Genomic DNA, 27820 nt, shown 5'->3' with positions numbered 1-27820 from the left:
AAGTGTCAGTACCTTAGTAGATAGGAAATTGCCTAGAAGGCTGCTCAGTTAAGAATTCCTGAAAGAGGAGCTGCAGCTCAGGATGGATATAATAGGGAAGAGGGACTTTGGGAACTGTGAAACCTTCCCCCAGCACACATATAAGAATGGGAGGGGGTAATTATGTGTAGTTTTGATTTTCTCTGTCAAGCTGTTCTGCTCAGTTACTGCCCTAGTTCCGTCCTAGAGTGAACTATGCAAGAATACAGCTTTTACGCTTGCGTACACAGAATCAGTGTTCAGCTACTATGAACAACTTCATTTATAAAAATTACTATTTATTTATTTATTTATTTATTTATTATTTATTTATTTAGTGTGTGTGTGTGTGTGTGCATATATGCCAGTGGGAATGTGTGGTCAGAGGACAGTCTTGTGGAGTCAGTTCTATCCTTCCATCCTACCACCATGTTTGGAGGAGGCCCTGGGGTTTGGAGGCCAGTGCCTTTTCCTACTGAGCCATCTCATTGTCTCACTGGTCCCTCAACTTCAGTTTCATAGGTGTTTTTTTTCTTTTCTTTCTTTTCTTTTTTGGCTATTGTGTTCCTTAGTTTTGGAATTAATTTCCTGAGTCCAAACAGTACTTTCTGATTTTAGCTAATTCTAACTTCTGTGCAAACACAATTCAATTTGATCGAGTAGAAGTTTCTCAGTCATCGTAAACAGTTTCTCTATGAAAGTTCAATGGAAATTCCCCTCCCCAAACTGATTCTATGAATGACTGTGATATAAACCCCATTGTTGCATGTTCACGGTGTGCCAGAATCCCTACTTAATCACTCCTCGTAAGAACTCAACTTTTGGAGTCCTAGTGCGCTACCACAAGGTAGGTTCTCTGGGTGAAAGGAGCAAAAAACACAGGAGGCTGACTACGCAGGACAGCATCTTCATTGGAAGGGCCGCAGGGAGCCTGTCCACTTAGGAACGGTTCCCCCTCGGGGTGGGGAGTGGTTCGTCCCGGAATAACCAACAGGCTTCAAAAATATCCCAGCAAAGTGCGAGAACCACAGGGCTGCTGACTGCTTTCGAAACCCCACACTGTTTCCCTACCTCAGCTGGTAGGATTTTGTCTAACAGGAAATTAGATCCCCTGCGCGCCTAGAATTTCAGTCTGCTCGAAGTCCCGCCTCCCGGAACCAGAAGCACTGCGACTAGCTACTGGACGGCCATTTAAAAGAGACGGGACCTCAGAGAAAACTATAACCCCCAGAATGCAGCGCGGAGCTTCCGGTTTCCGGCAAGAGGGCCAGAGTGAGTGTTTACACCGGCGGCTCTCTGCGGCCGGGTTCCTTCCGCGGGACGGGTGAGGGCGCTGGGCCCCCTTGGGCGCGCGGGGCTCTCGTGGGTCTGGAGTAGCTAACTGGCCCCACGGGAGAGGTGGGGTTGCCAACAGTGTCCCTACTCACGACTAGGTATCTGTGACCTTGGGCCAAGTGACGTGAGCTGAATCTTGATTACTGATCTGTAAAATATGGCTGACAATGCCTGCCCCAGGGGACAGCTGTGAGGACCGAGATCGCTATAAAAAAAAAAAAAAACAAAAAAAAACAAAAAACCCTCGACTCCTTCCTCGCTTTAAGTCGAAAGTAGACAGTATCTTGAGGTCTGCTGGGTAGAATAACAGCTTTTTCCTAGCCTTGTCTATACCTCAAGAGGCGGCTTTGGAACTAGTGTCTATAACAAGGACTTGTCTTGCGTTGCAAGGCTTTTGCACTCTTTGAGTTTTTCGATTTAATTCGTGGATATTCATATATGTGAGGCTTGGGGACAGTGAATTTAAAAAGCTCTAGTCTTGGCTTCCAAGGTATTCAAGATGGGGGTGGGGGGCACAGGCCTAGGGGAGGGGTGAGAAATTGAGAAGTAAGTCTTACAAGTAAAAAAGCAGCAAAGAGAAGATACTTTTTTAGGCTGGCTGACTAGCCGCGTATCCTCAAATCTATTGATTTGTGTTGCTCTTTTGCCTTGAGGGAACAGGGAATGTGTGACCAAGAGAAGAAAAAAAAAGAGGGCATGGAAACGATATATTTGTGTGGGTCTTGGTAGGAGTTTGCTAAGAGGCCAAAAAGGGAAGAGAACTTACTTGCAAAGACAGGAGGTGAGCAGAGGTATATGTGGGGACAATTTTGTTATGAAGGAGACTTACTGTTGTTATACTGGGGCAGGGCTGGGGCTGTTGAAGAAAGCAAGGAGGAGTCAGAATGAATGGGTCCTTACTGCAGGCTGTGGCCTTCACACCTGTTCACAAAGGTGCTTTGGGGTTAAGGAAGCCTTTCAAAGCAGTTAAGTCATTGCCAGACCTGTGTTTTAAATAAGAGGTGGCTGGTGCCATGGATCTTTGATGGGGAAGCAAGAAAGGCAAGGACTTGGTAAAGCTGTTGTAGTAGCAAAATCAAAAATTGAAGAAAAAAAAACAGAAATCGAGTGTGTAAAAAGGGATGCTGGGTGATGATGCTTGAACCTCACAACATTCTCGTCAGAATGGCCTTTTGTGTCCATTTGAAAGGTGGAGAAACTGAGACACTCTGTAGGAGGAATAAGAGGACACGAGGTGCTAGTTCTAACTTCCTAATGCTACGCCTTGTGCTCTGTAGCACTATTGCACAGAAATTATCTTTCACTTAGCCTGGTTGCAGGTAGGAGGTGAGTAGGGTGGCTGTTTGGCCATTAGCTTTTAATGCCTTATTCTTTTCTAGGGAGAAAGAGAGCACGCGAAAGAGAGAGGATGTCTCTCTCAGACTTTCATCTGGCAGTGAAGCTGGCTGACCAGCCGCTCGCCCCCAAATCAATTCTTCAGTTGCCAGAGACAGAACTGGGAGAATATTCGCTAGGGGGCTATAGCATTTCGTTTCTAAAGCAGCTAATTGCTGGCAAGCTCCAGGAATCTGTTCCAGACCCGGAGCTGATTGGTGAGTCTTGGAGCTGGGTTGCTGCTCTGGCCTCCTCCGGGAGAAGCGTTTAAAGAGTAAAATAAGGAGTCAGGTGGTGCCTTTAATCCCAGCACTTGGGAGGCAGAGGCAGGTGTTTCTCTGTGAGTTCGAGGCCAGCCTGGTCTACAAGAGCTAGTTCTAGGACAGGCTCCAAAAGCTAAAGAGAAACAACAACAAAAAACAAACAAAAAAGAGTAAATTAAGGGCTTGTGATTCATTGCCTCCTAATGGTAACACTCCAGACTAAGTTTTCTATGAGCAGAAATGCAAAACCTATGACAAAACTATTGTTTGTCACTTAGTCAGGTGTTACACTGAATTCCTTTGTTTTGACTCTTAACTATGACATTGTCGAGGTCTTTTCTCTGAGAACAAAATTAGAAGTAGGTTGAGCACAGTTGCTGATGAGACAAGATTTCTCAGTCTATCACTTAAGACAAGGGATAACTAGAAGGATCTTTGTCTTAATGGCAGATTGAAGGGAAGGCAGCCAATTAGGAATGAGGTTAGCAAGGCATTTCTAGTGGAGGAAGGAGGGATTTAAGTATAGTTTAGTCAAATTAGATTAAAAAAATAGATTATAAGTGTAATTTATGATAGTCAAGGGTTCCAGCTGGTGAAAAACATATTTCTTATCACAGGTGAATTAGATTCATCCCTTTTGGTTACTAAAGTTTTTTCCATTTATTTAGATTTAAGTACTCTCTACAGTATTGAGTCCTAGAGCTTTTCTGTGGATATATTTCCTAAGTAAGCATTTGTACTTAATAACAGTTGTTAAAAGTGTTGGGTTTTAGTTGTTTGTTTTTGAGATAAGGTCTTACTTTGTACTCCTGAGGGGCCTGGAACTCACTATAGACCAGACTGGCCCAAACTTACTGTTTGCCTGTTTCTTCTGATGGGATAAAAGGCGTGGCGTGCAACAAATGTGTTTTCTTGATATCCCTGCAACACGTACAGGTTCTGGCTTTTGCATCCTGAGCCTTGTATATGCTAGGGAAGCAGTCTGCCACTGAGCTGTACCCAAAGCCTGTTTCTATGATTTTTTTTTTATGTCTTAAAGCAAGATCTTGCCAAGTTGCCCAAGCTGGCCTCAAATTTGCTTCAGCCTCTCAAGTATCTGGGATTACAGATGTGTGTCACTGCAACTGAGAGAATATCTTCTTTTGTATGTGTGTGGTGCATGTATGTGTGTGCAGAGCATGCACTCATGCATGTATCTGAAGAGACCATAGCAGGATATCAGGTTTCCTTTCTTGCTCCACTTTACAGCCTTGAGACAAGATCTCACACCGACCCCGAGGCTTGCCGTTTGAGTTAGGCTACATGACCAGCAATTCTTGGTTTCAGCCTGCCTCTACCCTCAGCTGCTGTGGTTACCGGCACATGCAGCCATGCCTGGCTTTTTGTGTGGGTGCTGGGGATTTGAACTGAGGTCCTCATGCTTGCAGAGCAAGTGCTCTTACCCACTGAGCTATTTCCTTAGACCCTGAGAGCTGTCTAATTAAAATAAGATTCTCAGAGGACAGAAAACAAAGTATAAAAGGGCAGTTTGGGTTTTGGGTTTTTTGTTGTTGTTGTCGTTTGTTTTGTTTTGTAGATCTGATCTATTGTGGCCGGAAGCTAAAAGATGACCAGACCCTTGACTTCTATGGTATTCAACCTGGGTCCACAGTCCATGTTCTCCGCAAATCTTGGCCTGAGCCTGATCAGAAACCTGGTAAGTGAGGGTTTGTCCTCTTAGATAAGCAGAGCTTCCTGATGTCACCAAGGGAAGAGCCTGTGTGCGGGTTGAATTGTCTGTATTCTGTCAATCATGTTATAAATAAACACTGATTGGCCAGGCAGGAAGTATAGGCGGAAAAACCAGGCAGGAAGTAGAAGTGATGTAATGAAAGCAGGAAAATTCTGGAAAGGAGGAAGCTGATTCCTCCTACTCCTGCCCAGACCACCGAAGTAGCAGGATGTGATCTGCCCCACTAAAAAGAGGTACTGAGCCACATGGCTAACATAGATCAAAAAAATAGGTTAACAAGATGTGAGAGTTAGCCAGTGAGAGGCTAGAGCTAATGGGCCAATCAGCTTATAATTTATGGAGACCTATGTGTGATTTTCTTTGGGGCTAAACAGCTGTGGGATACCCGGGGCAGGACAAAAACTCAAACAAATAGGACCCTCCGTGTTAAACCTGTGCATTCTTTTTTGGGGGGAGAGTATAAGGGGGTTGAGACAGGGTTTCTCTAGCTTTGGAGCCTGTCCTGGAACTAGCTCTTGTAGACCAGGCTGTCCTTGAACTCACAGACATCCACCTACCTCTGCCCCCCCCCAACCAGTGCTGGAATTAAAGGTGTGCGCCACCACTGCCCAGCATATTTCTTTGTTTTGTTTTTGTTTTTTGCTTTTTTGAGACAGGGTTTCTCTGTAGCTTTGGCACATGTTCTGGAACTAGCTATTATAGACCAGGTTGTCCTCGAACTCACAGAGATCAGCCTGCCTCTTCCTCCCAAGTACTGGGATTAAAGGTGTGCACCACCACCCGGAGATTTGCTTTGTTAAGAGGAGAGAGAGAGAGAGAGAGAGAGAGAGAGAGAGAGAGAGAGAGAGAGAGAGAGAGAAGCAGCCGACGTCCCAGCATTAGTCTGACACTCACAGCTGGGCTTTGAAGTCCCACTGTTACAGGGCTTAACCATTATCAGACAAGGACATTCTGAGACCATCGTGGATCGAGTGGAAAATAAGATTCTTACCGTTTCTAGACACACAAGAAATTACATACCCCTTCACCCTGGCTGATGGGAGTGACTGCTGCCTCTGCCGTTACAGCTTTCACCTTGCTCTGGTTTGCCTTTCTTCTCGAATAAAGCTATTAAGAGCCTAATCATAAAATTGACCCCAGAGCAAAACTGTGTTTTCCCCAGAATCATCCATCAAAGCCCAGATTCTCTGACTTTTCTAATATCCTCAGATTGAAATGCCCTGCAATTCTTGGGGTATGTATTCTCCTCTTATGTTCTGAGTGAGCACTGAACCCAGCTTGTTCATTTACAGGTCTGTCCCTCTGCTAGAGGGCATTGATGGAAGAAAATGAGTGGTTATGGTTTCTGCAAGCTAGTTTTTGGTTTTGTTCAGTATCTTACTTAATCACATTCTAGCATTTTATATGTGGGGAAAAAAGATGGGAAGGATAGTCAGGGTCACCTAGTTAAAATGAGTTAGAACTGGGATATAAACCTAGATTATTCTGGTTTAGAAGCCTTTGTGTTTTCTTCTGGCCTGGCTGCCTCTTTCCCAAAGGATATTACAGAGACACCCAATACCCTTAGGAGATTATGCTTAGGATATTTAGAACCTTTTCTTCCCCATGTTATCTGCAGGTTTATTTTTGAAACAAATAGAGTTTTTATTGGGAGGTGAATTTAAATTTAGTTCTGAAAAGAAGTTTTTTTAAAAAAATATTTATTTATTTATTATATATACAATATTCTGTGTACATGTATGCCTGCAGGCCAGAAGAGGGCACCAAACCTTATTACAGATGGTTGTGAGCCACCACGTGGTTGCTGGGAATTGAACTCAGGACCTTTGGAAGAGCAGGCAACACTCTTAACCGCTGAGCCATCTCTCCAGCCCCGAAGTTTTTAAAATGATAGTATTTTAGATATTTTCTTCTGCAGCATTCTTCTTCCAAAAGTGGGTCGATTTGATGATCTGATTCTGTGGTCACAGAGTAACAGAGGCTGAGGGAGAAGGCTGCTCACTGAAGGCCAGCCTGGTCTAAATAGTAAGACTCTGTGTCAGGCAATAGAAATAAAACAAACAGCCGCACCCTGCCCCAGAGTTGGCACTGTGGGAGGAGAACCCACCAGCCTCTTTCTTCTGGCTGAATCACTTTGGGGTCTCCATTGCGGGCTGCTGTTTCCTAAGGCTCTCGCTTTATTTTATATGTGTGTGTTGAGCCAGGCCTTGATTTTGTAGTCTGGAACTTGTAGTCTCACCTTTGTTCCCAAAGGCCAGGATCAGAAGTATATGCCACCATATTGAGCTTAATTTATTTTTTATTTCTTATTCTCCCATACATTTCTGAATATTTTCACTTAGACGTCAAAGCCGTCTTTCCAGTAAATATGTACCAAGTTCCCCTCTTGTATGGTTTCCCAGGAGGCAAATTTGGCCCTAGTCTTACTTGTAGTGATGGCTAGCACCTTTACTGGCATTCTGTGTCTCTCCCCAGGACCTTAGTATGGCATTTCATAATTGTATGTTTGTGTGTAAAATGGCATTTCATAATTGTATGTTTGTGTGTTGGATTTAGTTTCACAGTTTCATTCTCCTACTGCCCCAAGAATTCCTAATGGGATGGACTCTTTTTTTTTTTTTTTGCCTTCTTGTGACTTGCCCAAAGCTAGATACAAGATAAATGCTTATTTTGTTCAGTTTATTGAATAAGTTAGATAATTCATGTGTGGTATCTATTTTCCAAAGGAGACAGCCCTCATGATCACAATATCGTGGCTGTGCTAAACTCCAGGCATACAGAGTAGTTTATATAAAGTCTGATTATGTAGCCTAGATTATCCTAAGGATACCATACTACAGTGTGACCCAAGATGAACTTCCTGCCTGCTCCTGTCCCTCAGCTTCCTCCCTTGTAAAATGGGTTATGATAGTCAGGTGACCAAATGCAGCGTGACTACTGCTAGACTTTGCTGGAAATGTAGATCACAGTGTCCAGAAATTATAAAGTTGCTATTTGGGACATGATAAAAGTTTGTTCGGTGCTTTCAAGTGTCTTGTGCTTCCTTAGTCTTTACTGGGATTCTTTTCATTGTGGCTTCTTTTTATTTATTTGTCTTATTTGTGGTGCTTAGGTTCAGAAACAGGACTTAGCACAGGTTGTCAGGTGCATGCTTTGCCTAGCCCAATTTCTCTCTTTTTATGAATTAAAATAGTCTTACGGGTTGGAGAGATGGCCCAGAGGTTAATAGTACTTTCTGCTCTTCCAGAGGACCCTGGTTCAATTTCTAACACCTGCAGGTAGTTTGCAATTAAATGTAACTCCAGTTCCAGGGAATCTGATGGCTGCGCACTCACATGGTACACAGACATACATGTAGGCAAAACACTCATACACATAATAATTAAAAGATAAATAAATAAAAAAGAATAAAGACGCCTAAAAAGAAATAGAGAAATTTGAAAGAAAATAACAAAGAAGAAAGAATTATCCATGGGCTTATCCCTCTTAGAAAATGTTATTCTTTATCTTGCTCCTTCCAGCCTTGGACCATATGCAGACTGACATATTTTGCATAGTTTTACCAGAGAATGCACATCCAACTTTGTGTTCTATTTCTTCCTCTTAACATATCGTGTCTGCATAGTGCTATATCGTTAAGACGGCTTGGAGTGAACTTATTTTAAGTCCCTACGTAAGAGTCCACTGAGTTGATTATACATTCTTCCTTCTCAAATGTAAAAAGTCTAGAATCCCTGCAGTGGGTTGTTGATCAGAAAAGCCTCTTTCATGTGGTAAGATCCCCCTCTGCTGGAACTTTGTTTGTTTTATGTACCAAAGATAATTTATTGATTATACAAATTTTATACTTGTGGCACAAACGGGTTTTTCTGAGGTGGTGCTCACAATTTTGGAGGGTGATGAGGGGAGGGACTCTGTAGAGCAAGTATCTCCACATCTGTGGTAAGGACAGTGCCTGGGCTATTGGATAACCGCATCTTCTCCTCTAGAACCTGTGGACAAAGCTACTGCCCTGAGGGAGTTCCGGGTGCTGCACACCGCCCTGCACAGCAGCTCCTCCTACAGGGAGGCGGTGAGTTCAGCCAAGACTGCAGGAGATGGTGTTGTCACTGGCCAGTGTTCAGTCTGGGAGCTGACAGCACATCACCACGACAACCAAGAGTTCCTTTGAGAGTTCTTGCCATGTCTGTGGGCCTCAGCAGAATCCTGTCTTTCCTCAAAGAGCCTGTTTCAGTCAGGCATTGGTTGTTGATTCCTTAGGATGCTGCTTAGACAGCCTCTCCTCAGGCTGGTCTTATGGACCGAGTATGGTTACTGCTACAGAATCCCTGTACCTTTACTGATGAGTCTTGATCTTTGACTCTTGGTGAACCTCTTAAGTATGGATTTCCCCCCTGGAGAAATGAGCTGTTGACAGGCAGAATTAATGCAGCTGTGAACGTCCTTCCCAATATTTACCAGTGTAAAGTAGTCATTGTATGGAACATGGATCTGGAGAAATAGTTATTGGTCTTGTTTTAGAAGTATAGGGATGGTAGTGGGGAACCATAGAGACTGTTCCCTTGTGGTGGTATGTATACAAGCATTCTATACAAACATTCAGAGGGAGGAAGTCAAGAAGAGTGTGGGCACTTGGTGACTGTATGGCACTAGGTGGAATTCTAAGCCATCCCTGTTTTCTTCTGCAGGTCTTTAAGATGCTCAGCAATAAAGAATCTCTAGATCAGATCATTGTGGCAACCCCAGGTCTCAGCAGTGACCCCATTGCCCTAGGTAAGTACAAGAAAAGATTTAAAGAATTGTAAGGAAAAGGAAAAAAAAAAAACTAGGAGCAAAAGAGGGCTCTGACCATCTTTTGAAGAAGCATTGCTGTTGAGGGTCGAGGGAACATGATCAAGGTTCATTCCACAAACTTAGCCCCTAAGGGCTCTCAGACCTCCACTGTTGCAGCTCTGTGTGCTAAGTGCAGGAGAATGTGGGGACAGCTGGAGCATTCCCACTGGAATAAGATGCCCTCGACTTCATTTCTTCCTTTCTCAGGAGGGCTTTTTTGGGGTCCCGTTGAGTTGCTTGCTTTGAGATTTAATGCTGCCTCTTCCTTCTGGATATGGCCATATTTCCACTGTCTAAGAGAAATCTTGCTGTCTTCCAGGGGTTCTCCAGGACAAGGACCTCTTCTCTGTCTTTGCTGATCCCAACATGCTGGATACGTAAGTATAACCATCATTTTGTAAAGGACATTCCTCATGCGGGCAGTTAGAAACCTGGTTGTTGCCCTGGGATCTCTTCTTGGAGCCAGTCTGTCACCAGGTCTGCTTTCTAAATGTGTCAAGATGGAAGGAGCAGCAAGGACTGCTTAAGAAATAGAAAAGCCCAAGGGCAGGGGCACATAAAGTGTGTCCCAATGAAGCAGTGTGGGGAGGGAAGGAGGGAGGGAGAGAGAGAAAGAGAGAGTGAGTTCTGTTCCAGGTGAATTTCATGAGTAATGTCAGGGATTGTAAGCTAGGGAAAGTAGACTTAGGTATAGGACAATAAAATCTTAGAGCTGGAAGGACAGACAGGAGTGGCTGTGTGTCCTTATTTTGCAAGTGAAGAAATGAACCCTGCTCTAGGAAGAGAAAGGAGTCATCAGAGATTGCCATTGTATAGGAGGTGGTGTCTGCACCCAGTTTGGAACCCTGAGCCTACCAAACTGTTGTTTCTATTTCCCATCATGCCTTGCCTTTAGATCCTTTCTGACACTGCTAAGAGCAGATCATCAGAAGATGCTGAAGAGTGAGCTAAATGTGGGGCATGGACTTGTAATCCCAGACTCTGGAGGCAGAGGCAGTCACAATAAATTTGAGGCTAGCTTGGCCTAGAGAGGAAGCTGTAGGCCTGTCAGAGGTATAGAGTGAGGCCCTATCTGAAAGCCAAAACCCAAACTAAAACAAAACCAAACCATGCTGAAGACTAGGGATTAAGGGCAGGCTCTGCTTTAACAGTCACCCATACTGTCATGGAAAGGATGCTCTTTCCTTAATCGTTCTTTTTCTACCACTCCTAGATTGGTGCCTGCTCACCCAGCCCTGGTCAATGCCATCATCCTGGTTCTGCACTCGGTAGCAGGCAGCACCCCAATGCCAGGAGCTGACTCCTCTTCCCGAAGCATGCCCTCCAGCTCGTACCGAGATATGCCAGGTGAGGCCCCTCAGGAGCTGGTAGTGGCCCAGGGATTTGCTTTACTCAGCAGCTATGTATAGTGTTGGCATAGGGCATGAGTCAGGAAGTGCATCTGTCCTGTAATTTTCCAAGGGGAGAGATGAAATATGAATTTGGAGTGTAACTTGAGCTGAGATCTGGAGCTGCGCCGGTGCCTTTCTGTTCTTCCTCCTGGAATCTGTTCACTCTCCTCCAGGTGGCTTCCTGTTTGACGGGCTCTCGGATGATGAGGACGACTTTCACCCAGTGAGTGGCATGGCAGCCTGCCCCTTGGGGGAGATGGTCCTGGGATCCAGCTTCTCCTTAGGATCTGTTATTCCCAAGGCTAGGAAGTGGTCACAGGGACCTCTGGGGGCCAAGACCATGTGATATTCTTTCTGAAAGACGCGACCTTAGGAAGTCTTCCTGGGAACTGGGGATGGGTGTGGTTCCTTTATCCTGATTCTGGATGCCTCTTTTCCAGAGCACCACCCGGTCTACGCCCTCTAGCAGTACACCCAGCTCCCGCCCGGCCTCTCTGGGGTACAGTGGAGCTGCTGGGCCCCGCCCCATCACCCAGAGTGAGCTGGCCACTGCCCTGGCCCTGGCCAGTACTCCAGAGAGCAGCTCTCACACACCAACTCCTGGCACCCAGGTATGGAGAAGAGAGTTGGGAACGTTAAGGCCAGGCTGCCCTCCACAAACTTCCTGTAGTTGACTAGGTTTGCCTTTGCTGCCCGGGTGCTAGGTCTCCTTGCACTGAGTCCTGGGGCCCAGTAAGGATTTCTCAACTGTGGGTCAGGTGACTCCCCTTTTCATTTACTTGCCTTTAGAAGTCCAGTTTTAGTACAGGCCTGGGTGTTCTCTCTTTCTTAGCCCCAACAGGGACTACATATCACTGGAGTAAGGTTCCTGATGGTGATTTGCTATCTTCAAAGCTGTCTCTCTCAATACTGGGGTTCTAGATTGGGCCTGGGGTCTCAGAGTCCTTTTCTCTGGAGTCAAAGAGCATGGAACCTTTTATGTCCACATAGATTGCTTTTAGGTACCCCATAATATAGTGTGGTTGTCTCCTAACAGACCCCTGTTGGGAGGCGGGAGTTAGGTACCCCAGTTAGGTACCCCAGGAGTAGTATGGGGTCATGTGACAACACTGACTCTGCTGTGAAACTGAAATGGCTCTGGAGCAATGCTGACTATTTACTTGACTCTAGGGTCATTCTTCAGGCACCTCGCCAATGTCTTCTGGTGTCCAGTCAGGGACACCCATCACCAATGATCTTTTCAGCCAAGCCCTCCAGCAGGCCCTGCAGGCCTCTGGGCAGCCCAGCCTTCAGGTGAGTCACCCCACTTTGAGGTTTCATGTATTCTCCTACTTTGACACACTGAGCCTTTTTCTGCACATTGGAGGTCCTTTCCTCTAGGAACACCAGGGGCAGATGACAGGGTGTGACAGGTGAGCCTTCCCAGAAGAGGCAGTTGTTCTTGTAGCTTCTCCTTCTTTCCTGAGTGACTGTGGCCTGACTCCTGTGATCGTGAGGAAGTTTTAGTTAATCATTAATTTAGTGAGCATTGACTGAGCAGTGAGCACACTTATATCAGGACTAGGCTGAGCTGGTGAGCTCAAAGTGAGCCTGTCCTTGTCCCTGCCTTGGAGGGGCGCCACGCAGTAACACATTTGAGAAACATCTTGGTGAGAAGCTCTGTTGCTTAGAGTGAGGGCCTGGGCCCAGCAGAACTGAGAGAGGTCTAAGCTGATTGATTGATAGAGCTAAGTTTGGTAAGCTAGGTAGGGGAAGAAGGGTTGTTTGTGATGGGAAGGAGATAATTTCTAGACAGAGGCAAATGCTTGAGAGAACAGACGCAAATAGGTGTTTGTGATGTACTCGAAGCTATATAGTTAGAAATCCGTGTTGGCATAGAACATCCTGAGATGGGATCAAAGAAAGAGGGTAGAAGTCTGGGTGTAAGAGGCCAAGGAGGTTGGGTTTAATCTGGTAGTTATTGGAGTCTTAGAAGCTTTAAAGAAAAATAGGTCACCCTAGTAACTGAGTGGAACATCGAAGTGTCAGCATTGTATTTTTCACCCTTAAGTATGAGCTGTTTGCTTTACGCCTGATTCTCATGGACTCTGAAAACAGAGCACAAGCCTATGTGATTTTCATGACTGTGTGTGGTGCTCATGGGCAGTGCAAGTGAGTTGGACAGCCCGTGTTTGCTTCAATGTCATCTCCAGCCAGATGCCTGTTCACTGGGCTCCAAAGCTCCCAGCTCTCACTGACTACCTGGCGTAAAGCAAAGCTGAGATGGCACATTGCGTTTCTCTGCCTTCCATAGCCTTACCCTTGTTTGCCTCTGCGCTTCTTCCCCACTGCCTTCTCCTGACATGGGAAGTTTTCCATAAGTTGTACATTTCCTTTCTGGGAAGAAGTGGGCAGTAATGAAACTATGAAGTACTAGAAAAAAACATGGGCAAATCTTTTTCAGTCCTTACAGCAGGGAAAACTTCTCATGGGTGAAATTCAGAATCCAGGAGCCATTATATACAGTCATTCTAAATTTTAAGTTTGTCAAAGTGAAAATTCACTCCTAGAAAACCAAAGCCGAAAAATCAACAGCAAAACCAAGCAAAGTCTTAAGGCTGACAGTTGTAATCCTATCAGACAAGTGGCACATCCTCCTAAAATAGAGCAACTTAAGACCCAGCACTTCCTAGAAAACTGGGAAAGGCTATGAATAGACTAGTCACTGAGAAGGAAGTGTGGCTGTATGCACACAGGGTTCCCAGCAGTTTTGTTTCTCAGAAGCTGTCCTGGAGATGTTTGTGTATATGGAAAATGACAGTCTGACAATGCTGAAAGAGTCACATTGTTTGTAATGGCAGAAAACTGCAAACAGCCAACCGGGAACTGGAATATTATTTGCTTACTAAATAGTTTTTATTAAGGTGTGGTGGTACACTGTGATCTCAACATTTAAAAGGTTGAGGTAGGAATACTATGAGTTGGTGACTAGCCTGTGTTATATATACATAGGAATGCTCTTTAAAACAAAAACAAATTTGTGTGTGTGTGTGTGTGTCTGTGTGTATGTGCTGGCTAGTTTTTATGTCAACTTGACACAGGCTGGAGTCATCTGAAAGGAGGGGACCTCAATTGAGAAATTCCTTCCATAAGATCTGGCTATACACAAGCCTGTGGGGTATTTTCTTAATTAGTGATTGATGGGGGGGGTGTCAGCCTACCTGGGCTGGTGGTCCTAAGTTTGTAAGAAAGCAAGCAGAGCAAGCCACGGGGAGCAAGCCAATAAGTAGCATATCTCCATGGCCACCTGCCTCCAGGTTCCTGGTCTTGTTGAGTTCCTGCCCTGGATTTTCTCAGTGATGGACTTAAAAGCTGTAATATGAAATAAACCCTCTTCTCCCCAAGTTACTTTTGGTCATAATATTGTATCTCAGCGGCAGAAACCCTGACTAATACAGTGTACCAACATAGATCACTTTTCACTACTCTCATAGTAAACAAAACTCTTAAGCAGGGTGTGATGACATGTACTTGTAATCTTAGCACTCAGAAGGTGGAAGCAGGGAGTTGGGGAGTTCAAGGGCATCCTTGACTATATAGTGAGTTTGAGGCTAGCCTGGGCTACATGAGATCCTTGATCAAATACCCAAAAGAAAAGAAAAACTTAAAAAAAATCCCAGTTTATTTTTGTTGATTTGTTGACAGTTTCACGCACGTATTGTATATAACATTCTGATTACCCTCATTGGTTCTTTGACAGTCTCACACACGTATTGTATATAACGTTCTGATTACCCTCCTCATTGGTTCTGTGACAGTCTCACACACGTATTGTATATAACGTTCTGATTACCCTCCTCATTGGTTCTGTGACAGTCTCACACACGTATGTAACTCTGATTACCCTCCTCATTGGTTCTGTAACAGTCTCACACACGTATGTAACTCTGATTGCCCTCCTCGCACCCTCCTATGTCCCACTCTCACCCCATCAAGTCCTGCCCAACACCACTATTATTAGTCTTTCCCAGACTCAGGACTTTGGGTTTTGTTTGTGTCTCATTAGTTTGACTGGGCCTTCTGTGTAAGCAATGGGTTGGAACTCTCCACTGGAGCCTGGGGTCACCAGTGGACACACAACTAAATGACTCCTGCTCTCCTTGACTCTATCAATAGTAAATAGTTCAGCCTTGAGAGATGCCCCCAGCCCTCCCTCCACCTCTGCCTGACTATTGGTAGGCCCATTGTTTTGCTTTTGTTTTTATATTATTTAACTTAATATTCATTTGTGTGTGTGTCTTGCACCATTATGTGGATTCCAGGGGTTGGACTCAGATCATGTGGTTCACAAGACAAGCACTTTTATCCACTGAGCCATCTTACCAGTCTTCATGAGCCTTTCTGCTCAGGCACAGTCAGTGCAGGCATCCACAGCTGCTTTGAGTTCATTACTGCAATGGTTGTGTCTTGCCTAGAAGATGGCATTTTGTAGTCCTTCCAGTGCTTTCATTTCTTTCCACCACCCTTCTGAAGTGTTCTCTGAGCCTTAGAGGGATGGTGTAAGTGTCTAGTTTTAGGGATGAGCACTAGAGCACCATGTACAGCCGTGACTCTCTTCATGCACCACCATTCCCTGGAAGGAGAGGCTTCTCTAGTTGAACATTTGTCTGTGTGTATAAGCATAAGTATGTAGAAGGCAGTTAGTGCATTGTCAGTTTATCTAGACAACATTCAGTCCCCTTCCCTTGGGGCTTATGATCTTCCAAGCATGCAGTTTTTGGTCAGGTTTTACCATACCAGACATAGACTCTCCTATAAAGCAGGCCTCAGAGCCAACCATAGAGCAGTTGTTTTACCTTGTTACAGCAAAGCCACTGTTGTTCAAGTGGGGTGCATCTTACCTGACAGATGGTCTCCTAGATTGTAGGGTTCACAGACGGATAAAACCATTGATACCTTTTCCCTTCAGCAGCCTGCATAGTGCCTTCTGGAACTTTGAAAGCTATCTGGTAGGAAGGGAGCTTCTGGCTCAGTCCCAGCATTATTTCTCTGTATTGTGCTACCAAAGTGTGTGGTGTTTGCAGCAATAGGGTCTTACTGTCTAGTTCTGGTTGGTAACCAAGAGGGATGGCAAGAACCTGTGTTGTTTTGGGGAACTCTGGGGCCTCCCTGACCAATAACTCCCTAATCAGTATCCCACCTTTGGCATTGGTATTTTGTTTAATAACCATTAGCTTCTAGGAGCAGCTTTTCCCAGCCATGAAAAGTATGCTTACTAGGTCTCCGTGTGACTTTTCATGCCCTTTGTTCTGGTTAATCAGCTTCCTCCTGTCTCACTACCTCTTCCATCCCAGGGTGCCCTGTCTCTGGTTTCATAGTACTTGCCTACTGCTTTACTCCTGTCTTAGTCAGCCTCCTCCCAATGGCCCTCTCCACAGTTTCATGACTTCTACTGCTACTTTTTTTTTTTAAAGGCTCACTGGGCTTGAATTAGGGATGCCCTACCTTTACCTCACCTCTGACTTAAAGCTAATTTCAAAACTTATTCCTCATTGTGTGTGTGTGTGTGTAAGTTTGTGTAGATAATAAGTTTTTGGAATTTAGATATGAGTAGTCTGTGCTTTTTTTGTTTGTTTTGTTTTTTCAAGACAGGATTTCTCTGCGGCTTTGGAGCCTGTCCTGGAACTAGCTCTTGTAGATCAGGCTGGCCTTGAACTCACAGACATCCACCTGCCTCTGCCTCCCAAGCACTGGGATTAAAGGTGTGCACCACCACCCACCAAGTGCTTTTTCTTTATAAAATTTCATTTGTTCTCTTTACCTTTCAGTATGTCTTCAGTCTTCCTGAAGCACCTATGGTACCGTCCTGAGTGTCAGTAGTTTCTCTGTGGGTCTCTTCTTTCTATCCTGAAAACAGCCTCTAAGTCTAACTGTTCCACTGGGAGCCCAGATAACACCTTTACCTTCCCTGTCTTTCCACAGAGCCAGTGGCAGCCTCAGCTGCAGCAGTTGCGTGACATGGGCATCCAGGATGACGAGTTGAGCGTCCGCGCCCTTCAGGCCACCGGAGGGGATATCCAAGCAGCCCTGGAGCTGATCTTTGCTGGAGGAGCCCCATGAACTTTTTGTACTCAAGTGCCTAGCAAGTTGCAGAGGCGAATCCTAGAAGGAGGCAGTTGTGAAGTTGCCTCCAGCTCCCCCACCCTCCAATATATCTGATGGTCTACTCACCTGCTGTGTCCAGTGCTTGACCTTCCTATTGATCTCAACTGGTGGGAGCAGCTGGGCAAGCAAGATGTATGGTTTGGGTGCTGTGACATCAGGGATCAGGTTGACCCCCCCACATTTGGTTTGGGCCCTGGTTAGGAAGTTTCGGCCCAGTGTCATGGGGGTAGTGTATACCCACGTATACCTTAGAGACAAGTCCCTAGTAGTAGCACCCATGTGCTTTGGTGTGTAGAGTCTAAGGCTGGAGCCAGGCTACAACCCAGTTTCGTAGTAGCTGCTGAGTTTCAGATAAGGCCAGAAGAGACTACCACCTGTGGCTAAAGTCTAGGGAGTGACCAGGTGGATTCTGGGTGTGGCAGCAGAGAATATTTGTCAAATGATTCCACCTCCCTACACTGGTGGTATTTTAGCAATCATCCTCAGATGTATGCGCTGTAATCCAGGATTCAGCCTGCCATGAGGCGTGTCCCTTTCCTGTGTCCTAAAGGCATAAAGACGAGCAGTTGAAAACAATACTACCAACAGCAGTACAAAAAGCTGAGCTTTAATACTGAAGCAGGCACCAGCTCCCAGCTGCTGCTCATCTGTCTGTGCCCTCCTTCCCCGTGACTGTTCCCTGGGGCATTTCCTGCAGCATCATAGACGTGTCCAAGTTGACGAAGGGCTTCGTGGGCTTCACATCTGTTTGGGGAAAATGTCTTTACTGTTAGTGCTTGGGCTCCTTCAGAACTGATGTGGGTGGGCTGGAGCTCAGAGGTCTGGCCCTGCCTTGGCCTCGGTACACATTCCCTTCACACCTTCTCCACTCATAGCCATTTGGCTCCTGCTTGCCTCCTCTTGGGGCAGAAAGTCCTCCATGAATGTATCTATAATCTTTTCTACCACATGGAGCCACATGGAACTGGTCTGTGCCATTTTCTCCGCCAGTACAGTCTTAGTACTTGGTCATCCCATGTGTCCCTTTGAACTACCCTCCTGATTTTGGTCCCCAGCAAGTCCTGTTCCATATGACCTTTATATTAATGATAGTCGTAAGGGGGGGTGTGCTCAAAAGAACACACTACTGGAGAGACACCCTCAGCAGCCCGTTGTTCTTTACCTACTCTGAAAATGTTGGATGTTTCCACATTGCCTTCAACAGTCCCGGGTTGATGTTGAGAGGTATTTGCATTGGCAGAAAAGACTCAGAACTCTGCAGACTTCTGGGTGCCAAGAAGCCTTTTGAGCCTCATAATCTGCCTGGAGCCCTGCCTTGTGAATGGCAGTGAAGACCTAGAAGCGCTATTTGAGCCCAATATCTCTTTCTCTGTGGTAGAAACAAAGGTCCAGTGGTGGTCCAGTGTGGCTGAGACAGCCGCTCCGGTCGGTCCACTTGCTCAAGCTTGCCTAGCGCTGCTGTCTGTTCTGTGACAGCCTCCTCTGCCTGCGGCTCACTCGTCCCTTTCTGCTGCAGACCATTTGTGTGTCCTCGCTCTCTCTGGAACAACGCTTGCTACCTGTTCCCCAGCTTCCCAGAATTGAGCCGAACAGTTTCCCCTGTTTGTCAGGTCTTTCCTCCAAGGGCTTGGCACATTGGCTTTGCTTCCTGTGGTCATATTTTAAACAGTACATGTTGAGCCTGATAAGTTCCCCTCTGCGCCTGGGGCTTTCCGTGGTCTGAGGATGCCTTCCTCGCCATTGTGCTTTTCACTCTTCCAACAAACAGTGAGCTTCTATGTTGTGTAAACATGGTGACCTCCTTGCTCATGAAGAACTGTGCTATTGGTAAGACAGGCAGACCTTGCCCACTGAACCCTGATGAGAGCTGGACCAGGAAAGTCCAAGGTTTGGGTGGACAACTCATGGGGAAGGAAGCTCGCTTAGATTAGGAGTGTGTGTCAAGAGAACCCGCCTGGAGAAGGTCGTATTGGAGCTAGATTGGAAGAGTAAGGAAGAAGGGGCGGCAGGCAAGGAAACTTACATACTGAGTGGTTAGGAGTGGCGAGGATGTCACCCAGGTGGGCCTTTGGATATGGAGAGAAAGTTGGGGACCACAGGAAATCAAAAGTTTAACAGGGGAAGCAGATTTGCATTTCAGAAAGGTCATTCTGTCTTCTGGGTTGGTGACTCAGTTGACAAAAGGTTGAGGTAGTAGGTTACTTTGATTGACCTGGGGTCTGGTCTGGCAGTAAAAGAGACTGGGGGAGAGTTGCCATGATTAAAACTGACTCCCGTCTTTGGAGAGTGTACTGTTAGCATTGTCATTAAGCAGACAGAGACAACGAGGTTCAGAGGGGAAATCCTGTCAACGATCCCATGGTTAGGAAATGGACAGCTAGAAACTCACTCCACAGCTGTGTTCTTTCTCAGCTGTGGTCTCTGAGATGGGGAAGAGTAGGTGGTGAGTGCTGTAGCGGGCTGAAGAGCATTGGTTTTTCTCCTCAGAGTAAAGGGGGGTGTTCAGAGGAACCCACTATTCAAGAGACCCACTCTGACAATGTTTGACCTTTCTACATTTCCTTGATGGTCCTGGGGTTGATGCTGAGAGAGAGGTATTTGCACTGACAGAAAAGACTCAGGACTCTGCAGGCTTCTGGTTGCCTCATAATCTGCCTGGAGCCCTGCCTTGAGTATCTTAATGCAGGACAGTGGGGTGGGGGTGGGGGACCAGATTTGTATGTGAGATAATCTGACAGCTGTGTGGAGGTTGGATTTGTGGGAAGTGAGACTTCGGATAGGCAGCCACTGAGAAGGTTCGTTATCTCCAGATGGGACGTTGTAGGGCCTGCAACCAAAGTTGCGGCAGAGGAGCTGGGTGGAGGGAGGGATGGGAGGTGTGAAGGACAGACCAGATCTGGGGGTGGGGAAGGGGAAGAGGCAGGATGTGAGTAGGTAGATGTTGATGCTGCCAAGACTAAGGAACTGGGGTTACAATGGGGAATGCAAGGCCAGTTTGGACATGGTGAGCTTGAGGCGCTCCAAGACAGCCAGGCAGTGGTCCTTGGGCTGAGATAGTCATCAGGAAATTTAAAGTTCAAGGTTGTGTTGACATCATAGGAGGAGGTAAATCACCGCTCCAGGAAAATGTGGAGGAAAGTAGATACCCATAAAGGACCTGGGTTGTATGGGAAGTGGTGACTGGGAGCTGTGGGAAGGAGGTCTGCTTCTGGGAAGGGGATCACAGGGGTCGCCAAAGGGGAGTAGAAGGAAATGGACTGAGGACACCGTCAGTGGTGTCACACGCTAGGCAAGCCTGATCACAGAAGGGCTTTGGTGACCTTGGGGAGATGTTACAGCGGAGCTAGAGCTGAGTTGCAAGCACTGGCCCTGAATAAGTAGTGGGCAGTGGAGGCAAGGAGGTCAGGGATCCCTGGCTGCCCTTGCTAGTGACGGGGAGGTGAGTGAATAACTGGAGAGGAGATGGGATGACTGAATGAGCATTTGCAGTTCAACAGAGGTGAAGTTGGAATTGATGACGAGAACTTTTCTAGGAAGCTAAGGGGGAAAAAAAAAGGAAGAGAGACCCCAAAATAGAATATGCAAATATGCAGAGATGGGTGAGCTTTCTGAACAGATCCTTTATCCTGATATAACTCAAATTTGGCTGGGCTGACATGGACTGGGCTGGCACAGCTTGCTGGGCACATGGGCCCGGGTTCTGCTCCTCGCCTCAGCCCCATCTGGCCTGGGCCCCAGACCAAGTTCAGATCCCTCCCCTGAGGTGGCTTCTTGTTTCCTCTGCCACAGGCTTTGGCAGTGACTGTTTGGTGAGGATGTTGGGGGGAGTTTATTCTCTGTTTGCCTCCCCTGACTCCCACACTTTGGGCCTTCTCTGGCTCCAGGCCATGGCCATGTCAGATAGCTGCACTCTTGGTTCTCCTGGGCTTAGCCCTGCCTCGGTCCCATACACCCTGCAGTTGCTAGTTACAGAACTGAGTCTCCTCCAGACCAGAAGTGTCTTTCACAATGACCTAGGCACTAGCTGCCTCTGCCTTGGAGAAACCAGATGCATGCAGTGCAGTGCAATAGCTCGCTGATCAGATATTCTTTCTGTGCTGGGACTGAGTTGGGGACTCACTGTACCATCTCTCTACATTCTTATAACAACCTTGAAAAGCAGGTTTAGGAGATGTGACTTCCTGATGGGAAATTAGCCTTTCTAGGACTTGGGTGAAAGTGTATTTGACATAATTCCATCATTGCACTCACCTGGGCCCTGTTCCCCTTCCAGTCGGGAAGCTACCTGGGCCGAAGGGTTTTTCAGCTTAGGTGTGGTAGGGGAACAGGTTTCTCAGCCATACTCACTTTTCCACAAATGACCTGCGTCCTGGGAGCCTCAGTTGTGTCCTGTTAGACAATTTACTCTATGTCCATAGGTTGTGACAGTGTGTGTGTATTGTAGATACCAGGCACTCCAGAGCTGGGTTAGGAGTTGGAATCCTTCCAAAGAAGACAGGACAGGGAAAGTCTAAAGTGCTGGAGAGATGGCTCAGTGATTAAGAACACTGGCTGAGCCAGGAGGTGGTGGTGCACACCTTTAACCCCAGCACTTGGGAGGCAGAGGCAGGCGGATCTCTGTGAGTTCGAGGCCAGCCTGGTCTACAAGAGGTAGTTCCAGGACAGTCTCCAAAGCTACAGAGAAACCCTGTCTCAAAACAAAGCAAAACAAAACAAACAAAAAACACTGGCTGCTTTTGCAGTCCAGAGGACATGATGCCTTATTTTGGCCTCTGTAGGTATCAGGCACACACATACAGTGCACTTACAGACATTCAGACAAAAACGCTCATCCATATAAAAATGAATAAATCTTATAGAAAGAAAACAAATTTCTTTTGTGTAAGATGTGTTCTCACTTCTCCTCTTGGGCCCCAATTCCAGCTGAGTCCTTAATTACAGAGACTGTTCATAGTTAGAAAAACTGGGCCACGATGACCTCTGAGTAAAGTTGATAGGGTTCAGACACATGGCTTCTCCACCTTAGAAGACAGTGCCTCCAGTGTTGCTTAAATCAGAAGCAAGGAGGCCGGTCTTCACTGCCCAGCCTCTACTAAGGTTGCGTTTTGATCTAAGGGACTAAGTAGAAGTTTTTTAAATAACTGACTGACCATGTCAAATATTACTAGACTCCAAGGGAAGCCTCATGAAGGGTCTTTTTTAGAACTGGGGTAATTTACCCTGATTGAAAAAAAAAATACAAAACAAAACTTGGGGGGTTAAAGTCCAGCGGTTATGTATTAAGTATTCAGCTCACAGCTGCCTCTAGCTCCAGGGGATCCAACACCTCTGGCCTCTGAGCGGACCTGTACAGATGAACATGCGTATACACAACACTCACTCACACACACAAATAAATCTTTAAAAAATACTTCAAAGGATGTGACCTAAATTCGTAAAGGGCTGTATTTTAGAAAGAGCGGATAGACACACTCTGTATGGCTTTAGAGGGTGAATTTCAGACTGCTGTTTGGTATTCTTCCACTGAGAAAGAAGCCTTTGTGGAGCGCTCCAGAAAATAGGCAGGGTTGCTCCATGGCAGAGTGCATTGTCCCCGGAAACATGCACACAGAGACTGTGAGGCCAGGAGGGCTGTGGTAAGGGGCCTCCAAGCTAGGCTGCATGTGTGCCTTTTGAGTAGTACTTCAAGCCCCAGGGAGTGTGGTTCATGGAGTCTTGCATTCATGAGCGAAGGTGAATGCTTTTGGGGAGCACAAGTCTACATGTGATCTCACTGATAGGGCCCTAGCTAGCCCAAGGATCTTATCAGACCTGGGAGGGTGGGCAGGAGACCCTATCCTTTGGAAAGCATAGTAAAAGTACATGCAATCTGTTGTCCAAGCAAGAAGGAAGAGCAGAAGGAGGGCTGAGGATGCTTTGTCCCAATCCGGAGAGGAGCAAGGACAGGAAAGCAGCTGCTTTAGTTCTTCTGTTTCATTTTGTAAAGAAAGCATGGTGGTTCATACCTGTAATCCCAGCACTTAAGAGGCTGGGACAGGAGGATTGCTGTAAGTTTGAGGCCAGCCTGGACTACAAGAGAGTAATACCCAGCCAAGAGGAAAAGGAAGAGGAAGAAGAGGAGAAAGGGGAGGAGGAGGAAGAAGAGGAGGAAGAGGAGGAAAATAGAGGAGAAGAAGGAGAACTGGAGGGTTGGCCTGGGACAGGGCATTGCCTAATAACTTAGCAGCTGGGTCGAGACAGGGACCTTCCATCCCCATCTAGTCAGGGGATGTTAGATTTGATAGGCTCCATGTGACTTCATGTGACTATGTCAGTTCCAGGCCCTGGAGAACAAGAATGAAGGCTCAGAGATGGGTTTGTGGCATAGGGATGGACTGGAGGGAGGAGCTTTTCTCAGGGAAGGTTTGAGTTTCTGTCCTCAATCCCCAAGACTTGTCTCTTCTAGAGTAGACACCAGGTGGCGCTCCCACCACAACCCAGTGTCATCTAAGGATGTTGAGCTGCTGTCTTACCCAGTTATACTTGAAGTGAGCTGACTTAAGGGAAGGTGAAAGAGACTAACTCTTCTCTGCCAGTTCCCTGTCCTCACTAAATATTCCTCCGTGGGTTTTTACATTATAATCTCATTTAACGTGGCTAGCCAGACTTGGGTAAATTTAACCATTTAGGGTCAAGTAAAATGTGCCTAGGGTGACATTGGGCAGTGCAGACCAGAGGGGCTAAGTAGTGCTCGGTGATTTTAAAGTCTTTCATTCACAGCTGGCAGTGGTAGGCTCCGGTCTGGCTTAGGTAGTGGAAGCAGGAGCTTGAGAACAACCCGGTGGGGGTTTGGGGTAGAGGAAGTGAGATACGGCCCTGGAATCTGTAGAGCCTAAAGAGGGATTCTCTGCACCTCTTTTCAGGCACACCTAGGCTCTCAGTCTCGTAGGCATGTGGACAATGATAATCAAAGCTATTGTGCCATGCTTGTGAGACAGACAGACATGGTGTGCTGGAGGTCAGATGTGGCCTAAACCTGTTTTTTTTCCTTCAAACTTTACATTTCATTCATTCATTCATTCATTTATTTATTTATTTATTTATTTATTTATTTATTTATTTATTTATTTATTAGTCTGCATCTATGGATGGTTTGCCTGTTTACATGTCTGTTCAGCACATGTATGCAGTGCCATCAGATCCCCGGGAACTGGAGTTATACCCAGTTGTGGATACCAAGAATACCATGTGGGTCCTTTGGAAGAGCAGCCAGTGCTCTTAACCGTTGAGCCATCTCTTTCGCTCCTAAAACCTGTTTTTATTTGGCCTTTTTATTTTGAATTATTTGGTGGTACTTTGATTTGATGATACCTTTAAACCAGAGAGTTTGAGCAAAGGCTTCAGTTTCATCTCCACATGAAAAACCTATGTGCTGACTTTTCTGTGGCCCCATGGTTTGCAGCTGAGTAGTAGCGGCCCTGTAAACATCACTCCACAGGCCCAGCCCACTCAGTTCATGAGTGACCTGCCTGGTCTGTTTACCTCTGACAATAAGGGGACATGAAGCTGAGTAAATAGTTCCTGTGTTAATAGCAGGCTTGGGTGGATTCCTAATAGCAGGGATGGGTTCCTGTATGAGAAGGCTACACAGAAGACTGGAGTTCCTAATACTCTCAAGAATTTAGATTCTTAGATTATTGTATCCATGAAAACGAGCAGTTGATGATGGTCAATGTGTGTGCCTGTCATAGCTCCTCACCGAACCCTTACACTTCCCATAGGCCTCTTGCAGGGGTCGGTCATTCCTGCAAGGTTGTGTCTAGCCGTGGGATCGGGGTTGATGAAAGCCTGGGAATAGAGAAGCAGACTGAGTTTGGCCCTGAAAGGTGAGAGTCTCTGTTGGAATATTACGATCTCCCAGGATCTCTGCTGTTTCTGGGTCACTAAGTTCCAGGCTGCATGTGTCCTGATCCTTTAATTCCCCGAGGGCCCTTCTTGGATTTCCTGCACCTCCTCTGCCCACAGGGTGCAGCCCTGTATCATCTCTTCTATCAGCCTTGTCTCCCACTCCTCCAATTCTGGAGTCAGGGGAGGCGAAGCACAGGGATGTCACCCCTTCAGACTTGTCATTTTCCATCACTGGTCATGAGTAGGGTTATGCCTTGGTCCAGGCGTAGGGGTCAGCGCTGGACTCTGACCAGGCAGGCAGGCAGGCAGGCCCACCATTATATCACTACTCTACTGTTCTGATTTCATTTCCCACTGCTGCTTGACTCTGGAACCCCGGAACTGTTGCTGGTACCTGTTCTCTCCAGTTGCTTTTCCCTCCATAAAACTTGTTTCTGATTACGGGCCCACAAGTGGGCTGCCACCTGGCATGGCCTTTTGTTCCCAGGGCCTGTCTTGGAGAAGTGGTCTTTAGTACCGCTACATCTCACTACAGCATGCAGCCTGGGAAAAAAATTCTTTGGCTTATACCCCTACTTTCCATCTGTTGCCTATTGCTCAGGAGGCTGAGTCTGGCCCCTGTCCTGCCCTTCTGCACAGCATGTGGTAACCTAGCCTTGTCTGCAGCCTTCTGAGGTTGTTTGGACCCAGAAGGCAGCCACGTACCACAGGTAGCGGTGCAAGGGCACATTATACTGATGGAAGCTAAGGCGTTGGCCCTAGAGAGACCACCTGAGTTAAAGTCGCAGCTCTGTCTCTATCCACCTGAGAAAGCTTAGGTATGCTGCATCTCCTTTCTATGCCTTAAGTTTCTTCCTTGGAGAGAGAGAGAGAGAGAGGACTAATAGTGCCTAGCGCCTGGGATCATGAAGACTGAGTTAGAACGAGACAGTGAAATGTGCGTAGCATGTAATAGTAACCACACTATCAGCAATTGTTACTACAGTCAGAAAACTTGACTTCCTGTCTCCACTCACTCATTCCCAGTTGACCTCAGAGAGATCCCTGCTGTCCTGTATGCCTCGGTTTCCTCCCTAAGATGGAGTTATGCTTTCTTACTCAGAGGGAGAAAAATGTAGGTCTGACAGGAATGATCTAGGTGGAAGCGGTGGGTTTTTTTTTTTTTTTTGCATTTTATGAGTTACTGTGCACATGGGTACTGTTTTCATTTCAGATGTGCTCGAGTTCTTGGTTCTTAAAGGCAGGGATAGGTGATTTCTTAACTTACCTCAATCGTTTACAGAAACGACACTGGAGGCCATACTTGTCCAGCAAGTGAGTACTTGGGCTAGAAAGCAAGCGTCATTCTTAGAAGCTGCCTCAGGCTGGTCAGGTTCAGTTAGGTTCCCAGCTTTAGGACCACAAGATTCAGTGCAGGCCTGGGAAGGAGTTCACGGGCTGTCTACAGCTGTCTTCGGTCTGGATGTACGATCCTGGGAATCATGGAGCTAGTGGCTCCAGGTATAGTGTAAGGAACTTACACTTCACCTTCAGTGTCTCTAGACCGCTCCATACACACCAATGCTGGAGATCACCTTATTGGCTTGGGTACTTTGGGACTTTTAGGAATGGAGAGAACGGCTAGAAGCAGAATGTGCAGCTGGCAGGGCTAAGATTCATGTTATCAAAACCTTCCTGGCTGACTCTGAGGTCAGGGTATCCTGCCCAGTGTCTTTGCCTGTGTCTGCAGCTTGCTCAGTATGTCTAGGTCTGTGGGTTCTGAAGGTCAAGCCTTTGTTTATTTCTGTTCCCTCTCCCTCACTCTGTACACCTTAGACACTAAGCACTAGGTAAGAAACTGCTGGGCTGCATGGATTTCACTCATGGCTCCCTGGGGTACAAGCAGAGGTGAGCCATCTCTGGCCCAAGGCAGACAGCAGACCCTTTTACAAAGGGCAAATGGTTCCAAGTCCATAAGCTAACGACAGAGTTCCCTGGGCTGTTCAAATGACTGCAGAGGGACTGTGGCCTGGACCCTCTGAGGGAGCCACCACCACCACCGAGTCAGGTTGCCCTTGGTAGGTAGCTGAGCCTTAGGCAGAGAAAGCGATGCCTTCAAATGGTCTGACCTTGCTTCCCTGACTGAGTCTTGGGCATGCAGGATGTGCCCCTTGCGCTCTTCTTGGGGAAGGGGCCTTCCTAATTATATCCCCCTCAGCTCACATGGAAATGAGTTTGGATTTTCTGAGCATACACCAGCTGGCTGGGGGGAGGCAGCCCAGAAGGCTGCTGGCTGGGGAAGGGAGGAGAAAGGAGAGGGAGAGGAGGGAGCCAGGCCAAGATGAAAAATTCCCAGTGTTCTTTCAGGCAGAGCAATAGTGGGGCGTTGTGGGCACCCCACACATCATCCACCTCCTCTGTCTCCTCCACAGAGGAAAACCTCTTTCTCCTGGCTGACAGGATCTGCAGAGAGCTGGGTCCCACTCCAGCAAGCCCATTCTCTGAGATGGCTTTCTGACTACAGACCAGTTAGCTGGCTGCAGTCGGGTTGTCCGGTGTTAGACTCATCCATGCGCTGCTGAGAGGTCCTTATAGATTTCCAAGGCCTCTCCTTCCACTGGGGCGAGGGAAGTGGAACTGAAGCCCAGAGGAGGGATGGGGCCTACTCCTCATGACAGATCACAAGTCTGTCTTCTTCGCAGCTGGGTTCTCCCAGTGGAGTTGCTTGAGAGCGGGTGGCGAAGAGAAGATTCTCCTATAGCAGCGAGCACCGCACAAGCTAGGGGCCACAGGCAAAGCTAGAAAAGGCTGCGAGGGGCGGGGGGGAGGGGTGGGGTGGGGTCAGGCTCTTGACTCCGCCTCCT

The 27820-nt window shown here is 46.8% G+C and overlaps 1 protein-coding gene across 3 annotated transcripts; it reads left to right on the top strand.

Moving 5' to 3' along the window:
* Nucleotides 1-1217: 1217 nt before the first annotated feature.
* Ubl7 (ubiquitin like 7) lies at nt 1218-17155 on the top strand. Of its 3 annotated transcripts, none has more exons than XM_075965747.1 (11): nt 1218-1290; nt 2733-2945; nt 4567-4686; nt 8712-8794; nt 9411-9495; nt 9875-9932; nt 10769-10902; nt 11120-11169; nt 11387-11557; nt 12117-12239; nt 16908-17155. In XM_075965747.1, the coding sequence occupies exons 1-11, from the start codon at nt 1251-1253 to the stop codon at nt 17043-17045; spliced, it is 1215 nt and encodes a 404-aa protein (XP_075821862.1). In that variant the 5' UTR covers nt 1218-1250; the 3' UTR covers nt 17046-17155. The 3 variants fall into 3 exon arrangements, with proteins under 3 accessions (XP_075821862.1, XP_075821863.1, XP_075821864.1); XM_075965748.1 differs by having other exon boundaries at nt 1263-1342; XM_075965749.1 differs by lacking the exon at nt 1218-1290 and adding an exon at nt 2115-2134.
* The last annotated feature ends 10665 nt before the right edge of the window (nt 17156-27820 follow it).

Source organism: Microtus pennsylvanicus, chromosome 3 (assembly GCF_037038515.1).
Source record: "Microtus pennsylvanicus isolate mMicPen1 chromosome 3, mMicPen1.hap1, whole genome shotgun sequence".
In the NCBI taxonomy this organism is placed as follows: domain Eukaryota; kingdom Metazoa; phylum Chordata; class Mammalia; order Rodentia; family Cricetidae; genus Microtus; species Microtus pennsylvanicus.
The sequence above is the reverse complement of the archived record's forward strand: the minus strand, read 5'-3'. Positions and strand labels throughout refer to the sequence as shown.

Coding starts and splice junctions, on each gene's coding strand:
- Ubl7 (XM_075965747.1), top strand. CDS start 1,251: ATGCAGCGCGGAGCTTCCGGTTTCCGGCAAGAGGGCCAGA. Junction 1,291..2,732: donor TTTCCGGCAAGAGGGCCAGA/GTGAGTGTTTAC, acceptor ATTCTTTTCTAG/GGAGAAAGAGAGCACGCGAA. Junction 11,558..12,116: donor CACCAACTCCTGGCACCCAG/GTATGGAGAAGA, acceptor ACTTGACTCTAG/GGTCATTCTTCAGGCACCTC.